Genomic DNA, 5644 nt, shown 5'->3' on the forward strand with positions numbered 1-5644 from the left:
CCCCAGCCGTGCCCCAGATTCCCCTCCAGCCTGATCCCTCACTGAAGTCATAATCCTTGGGGGGCTTCTGGTGCTTTTTTTTTTTTTTTTTCCCCTCCTTTGGCACATGAGGGTTATAAACAGCTCGGGTCAGGAATCCGAAGCGAAGTCTCCAGCCAAGATTTACCGGCCAAGCCAAGAGACGCGAAAAAAAATAAAATCTCCCCCCAAAAAACCCAAAAAAACTTCACACATCTTTAGGAAAGAGCCGCGATCTTGCCCTGAGCAGCCGAGGGAAGGAGAGTGAGCCCTACCTTCGCCTCCTGCTCCCTGAGGAAATCCCGCAGGTTGCCGCGGAGGAGATCCCGCACCTCCCGGAGCGTCTGTTCAAAACCCGAGGTTTAGCCAAACTCCCGGCGAGAGCTCCCTCCCCCTCCCTGGGAGGGTTGCCGGAACCCTTGAATGGCAGATCTGGTGGCCCTATTGTGGAAAAGAGAGGGCGATTGCCAGGGCGGCGTCAGCAACTCGCCGGGAGCCCCGACGGCCCGAACCTCGCCGGGCAAACCAGCCCCGCAAACACCCGGGAAGGGGCTGGTCCTGCCGCCCGGCTCCCCACCCCCCATCTCCCCTCCCTCCTCTCTCTGCTTCTTCACCCCCTCTCCCCGCCGGGGTCCCCTAACCCCTTCTTCCCCCCACATTCCTCCCTCCCGCAGATTTCTCCTCTTTATACTCGCCTCTTGCCCCCCCCCGACGGGAGGGAGAGAGAGGGGGGATCAGAGCGGCAGCATCTCCCCCTTCCCCCCCAACATCTCTCCCCGCATCTCCCGGGGAGCAGCATCTTCCCCCCCCCGCACCCCGCATCTTTTTTATTTGCTCGCGAAATTAAAAGAAACGCTCGCTATTTTGCACGACTTTTAAGAATTTCCTCTGTTAGAGAAAAGCCCGTTTCCTTTCTCCTGTCTCCTCCGAGCAAACATCCCCAGCGCGTTCCCCTGCGCTCCCCGAAGGATTTTTTTATTTTTTATTTAGGGGGAGGAGGAAGGAGGGAGAAACGCGTTAAAAGTGTCAATTTTTATTTTTTAAAAAAAAAGCACGCAGCGGAGCCTCCGATTCCTACGGCGGTTGCTTTCTGCACGTCTATTAACAACGCCCTTTCAGGCTGCCCTTTTTTTTATTTGCTCGCGAAATAAAAAGAAACGCTCGTTATTTTGCACGACTTTTAAGAATTTCCTCTGTTAGAGAAAAGCCCGTTTCCTTTCTCCTGTCTCCTCCGAGCAAACATCCCCAGCGCGTTCCCCTGCGCTCCCCGAAGCATTTTTTTATTTTTTATTTTTATATTTTTTTTGTGCCCAGGCCGTATTTCTAGACAGCAATACAGGTATCGATTCGCGGGTGCGTATGCGGGAATGCGCACATATATGCTTCAAGACACGCAACTCACTTCAGCCCCCCGCAAATCAGAGGATTGCGGCGCATAAATCACTCGAAAGCTTTCCCCCCCTCCTAAACCAAGATACATAACCTGCTCTGAGGGCTTTTAATTAAGATTTCGGCTTTAATTATCTGCGGGGTAACCTGTACCCACCCCAACCCCTTTTTTAAAATTTATATATATATATATATTTTTTTTTTTACCGCAGGAAGCTGTGCGGGGAGGGATGGACGGCGGGGAAAGAGGGGAACCCCCCCGAGATACCCCCCCAACAGGGCCAGGGTTGGAAGCCACGGGGTTGGAAGCCCTTCGGGGCGACTTGTTGCCGCTCCTCGTCCTTCCGCGTATTTAAAGTCGCGTAGTTCTCCCCCGGCCTATATTTATCCCTACGGGGCGGTGGAAGGGCTTAGATCTCGAAATAGACGCCGAGAGCAATAGATGGCAGGCACGGGCTTTTTATAACTCCCAACGACTTGTCGATTAAAGAATTAAAATCAAATTAAACACCAACCGTCAACACATTAAAAAAAAAATAATAATAAAGGGAAGGAAAAGGGGGAAGACCCCCCACTCCCGCCGGTTGGAGGGGGGTCTGTCGTGGCTCCTACCGGGTAATCTCGGGGCTCCACAAGCCCGGAGGGGAAGGAGGGGGTCCCCGGGCCGGGGGGGTCCGCAGCAGCCCCCGGGGCAGCTCCGGTCGCCGGGGGCCGCCGCTTTACCGGCCTCGGTTGGTGTCTATTTTTTTTTCCCTCTAATTTTTTTTCCTCTAATTTTTTTTCGTTGGTGGTATTGTTATTTTGGGGGGGTGAGTGTGATGTTATTTTTTTTAAATCGAGGGACTCCCGGCCACGGTGTCCCGCCGCTTTTCATCCCCTATTTCCCCCGGGCAACCGGGAAGGCGAGTGGCCAGAGGTTCCCCGCCGCCTCCCGCACTCCTTCCCCGGCTTTACACCACCGGGGCGGCCCCGGGGGGGGCTCGGGAGGCGGCAGGGAAGCCCCCACTCCCCGGCTCCCCCCATCAGACCCCTTCTCCCCACCCGCCTTCCAGCCTTGTGCCCGCTGGCGGGAAGAAGAGGACGGCTCCTTCTTCCCCCGCCGAGCCTAATTAGTCGCCCATCGGTGATCACCTTTAGTCCGGGGAGGGGGGGGACACGGGGGTGTCGTTCCCGGGGTGTCGTTCCCCGGGACTCCAGGGCTGTGCCCGGTGCGGTGGGTTTAGACGGCGGGGAGTCACCTACGGGCGCCGCGCGAATCTCCCATCTGCCTAATTACCAGCGAGCCTCTGTCTCTTCAATCATTAACCGTGGTCATTGATATTATTAATTATTGCTATTAATTACCCCCGGCGCATCCCAGTGCCTCTCGTTACAGCCCCGCCGTCCCCAGCCGCATCCCGCGGGGGTCGCAAGGGATGCGGGGGCTCCGGCTGAAGTCAAGCCCCGCGTGAAAATAAATCGGTGTGGGGGTTTTGGGGGTGATAAATCCGTGTGGGTCTAGTCGGGGGGGGGGGGCACAATGTGCCACCCCGGGCTAAATCGGCGCCCTGGGCTTTACAATCTAGGAAAACAAGAGGTGCTGTTAGCGGGGAGAGGGGTGGCATGGCATGGCACGGCACGACGACGGGGAAGGCACCCACTTCACTCGGTGGGAGAGGAGTAGAGGGTCCCTTCCCCCCTGTGGAGATCCCCCGACCCCCACAGTGCCCTTCTCCGTGGGCAGAAAGGGCCCCACGGGGGAAAAAAAAAAGAGGGGGAGCGGGGGAGAAGAAGAACACTCGAAGGGAGGACAAACACCAAATGGGCCACCCTCCGTACCCCACAGCGAGAGGGGTTGTGCCCCCCCCGGGGCGATGCCCCAGGAGGGGGCAGGAGGGACCGACCCCCGCCCCGTCGGGCCCGGAGGAGAGCGGGCACCGCGGGCTCTGCCTGCCCTTCCCGGCCACGGCTGCCCGGTCACGACTTCACGCCTTCCCCCCCCCCAAAAAAAGGAGACACCGGTGCTGTGGGGAGCAGGGAGGATGCGGGGAGGGGTGCGGGACCCCCCCCCCCTTCTCCACGCTTCCCGCGCCGTCGGTGGGGCGGCGGGTGATGGACGGAGCTTACGAGCGGCCCGGTTCGCCGAGATTTGGGAGATGGGCAGGAGAAAAGCGCCTCTGCCTCCTTTTTAAGTTTAAGGACGGGGAGAAAGAGAAAAAATAAAGAGGGCAAAAAGCGCCCAAAACGACGGCGGAGAGCCCCGAGTTGCGGGAGGTTGCGGGGCCTCTCCCGGTTCCGCCGCCCAGACGTTTTAGGGACATCCTGGAGATATCCCAAAGGCACTGGCCCTTGTCCCGTCCTTGTCCCTGCCCGGCGGAGGTCACAGAGGAACCGGTGCACCCAGGACGGGGACACGGCCACCCCCCAGCCCCCCCCGCCACCCCCGAGGCGCTGAATCAAAGCCGGGGCAACCTCTCTTTACCGGCACCGGGAGCACCGGGGAAGGCAGGAAAGGAAGAGATTTCAGTTCCACTTTCCCTCAGTCGGAAAGAATAAAATAAAATAAAATAAATAAATGCGCGGGTTTAGTTTTATTTGTTATTTTGGGGAGTTGGGGATTTTTTTTTCCTTTTCTTTTATTTTCTTTTTTTTTTTTTTCTTCCCTCCCTATTCGCCTCGATACAGCGGAAAACTAATTCCCCGAAGAAAAGATTTGCCTTTTAAACTCACTCTCAGAAACGCCGAGAGAAGCGACCCCGTTCAAGGCGGCCTTTACCCAGCGCCGGCGCAAGGGAGTGTCTTAATTACCGCTAATGACCCGCGAAGAGGATGCGAGCGGGTTATCTGCAGCCGGGCCGAAATCAATTAAGGGAGGGGCAATTAGGGGAGAAAGTGAGAGACGGGGAAAGCGGGAACTAGACCGCTACGGAGCAAAGCGAAGATTTCGGTGAAGTTTTTCCAGAAATGTTTTCCTTTTCGAAAATTTAATTTATTTTTTTTTTTCCCTCTGGAAGAGAGTCCCCGCAGAGGAAGTTTCGCGCATCCCGGCGCTCTGGCTTTTCCTTTCTCTTTCTGTTTCTCTCCCCCTTTCCCTACGATCCCAAAAAGCTAATAAAATAATAATTAAAAAAAAAAAAAAAAGTTATTTTCCGGGAGCGCCTTGGCTCCGCTCGGAAAGAAACGTTTCAAAATCGCGGCAAAGCCGGAGGAAAAGGAGGGAAAAGCGGTTTCCCGGGTTCCAACCCTGCCTGGAAATAAAGATTCCCGGTGCGGGGGAAGGGGGCACGGCGACCCCGCAACGCGGCGGGATGGGGCGGCGGGCGCGGAGGAACCGCGCAAGGTCTCCTTGACCCCCGGGAGGACTTGTCCTGCCGGGAAAGCCTTTTTCCACCCCCCCTCCACCATTTCCATCCCTGGGGTGTCTCTCTCCGGTCCCCCCCCCCCTTCCCCGGTGCCGCCAAGGACTCACCGTAACAGGGGACCTGCAGAGCTCCGTTGTGGCCGCTGCTCTCTTGCAGCTTGAGGTTGTTCTCCGGGGGGGTTTTGCAGGGGCCTCGCTGCATGTAGAGGTGCGGGGGGGGTTGTTGAGGAGGGTATTTGTTAAAGGAGGCCGGAGCTTGGCCGTTGCCGTCCAGGGGCTGACATTCCTGTTGGCTGTAGCGGCTCCGGCACTTGGCGTTGCTGTCACCAAAGCCTTGTCCTTTGCTGGCCAGGAAAGTAGGGCTGAACTTGTCACTTGCTTGAAATGCCCTAAAAGGCGAGGAGCCTTCTGTGCCCTGGGAGGCTGCGTTGTAGTAGGAATCCATGGCAGCCGGATCACAATAAGAAACACAAGTATCAGCATTCATTCCTAAAATTAAAAGGGCCCGAGTGTCCTTAATGCGCTTTGGAGGGGCACCAGGAACCTCTCTCTTTTTCTCTCTCCCTCTCTCTCATACACACACACACACACACACACACACTCACTCTCACAGCTGGGCCAGGGAGCTCTAAGAGGATTCAGATGTTCTTGAAAGCTGACCAGATCTCCAAACCCCCTTAAGATCTCGCACAGTAAAAAGGGGGCTTTTTCTTTCCCTCCCTCTCCCTCTCTCTCTCTCTCACACACACACACTTGCCCTCCTTCTCTCCCTCCAAACTATCTACACTCTACACAGACTCTTCTCCTCGCTTTCCCCCCCCTCCCCAACCTCATAGGGGGGAAAAGAAAAAAAGAGAGAAAAAAAAAAAAGAAAGGGGGGAAAAAAAAAAAAAAAAA

At 56.3% G+C, this 5644-nt stretch overlaps 1 protein-coding gene across 1 annotated transcript in view; it reads right to left on the reverse strand.

Annotated features, from left to right (window-relative positions):
- The window catches only part of ALX4 (ALX homeobox 4), a 46155-nt gene extending 40760 nt beyond the window's left edge, over positions 1-5395 (reverse strand). The window contains exon 1 of the mRNA XM_014950175.1: positions 4856-5395. Coding sequence (XP_014805661.1) covers positions 4856-5234 — 379 coding nt within the window. The 5' untranslated portion in view covers positions 5235-5395. The remainder of the gene's footprint in view (positions 1-4855) is intronic.
- Positions 5396-5644: the final 249 nt, after the last annotated feature.

This window comes from Calidris pugnax, unplaced genomic scaffold (genome assembly GCF_001431845.1).
Source record: "Calidris pugnax isolate Ruff unplaced genomic scaffold, ASM143184v1 scaffold68, whole genome shotgun sequence".
Classification (NCBI taxonomy): Eukaryota; Metazoa; Chordata; class Aves; order Charadriiformes; family Scolopacidae; genus Calidris; species Calidris pugnax.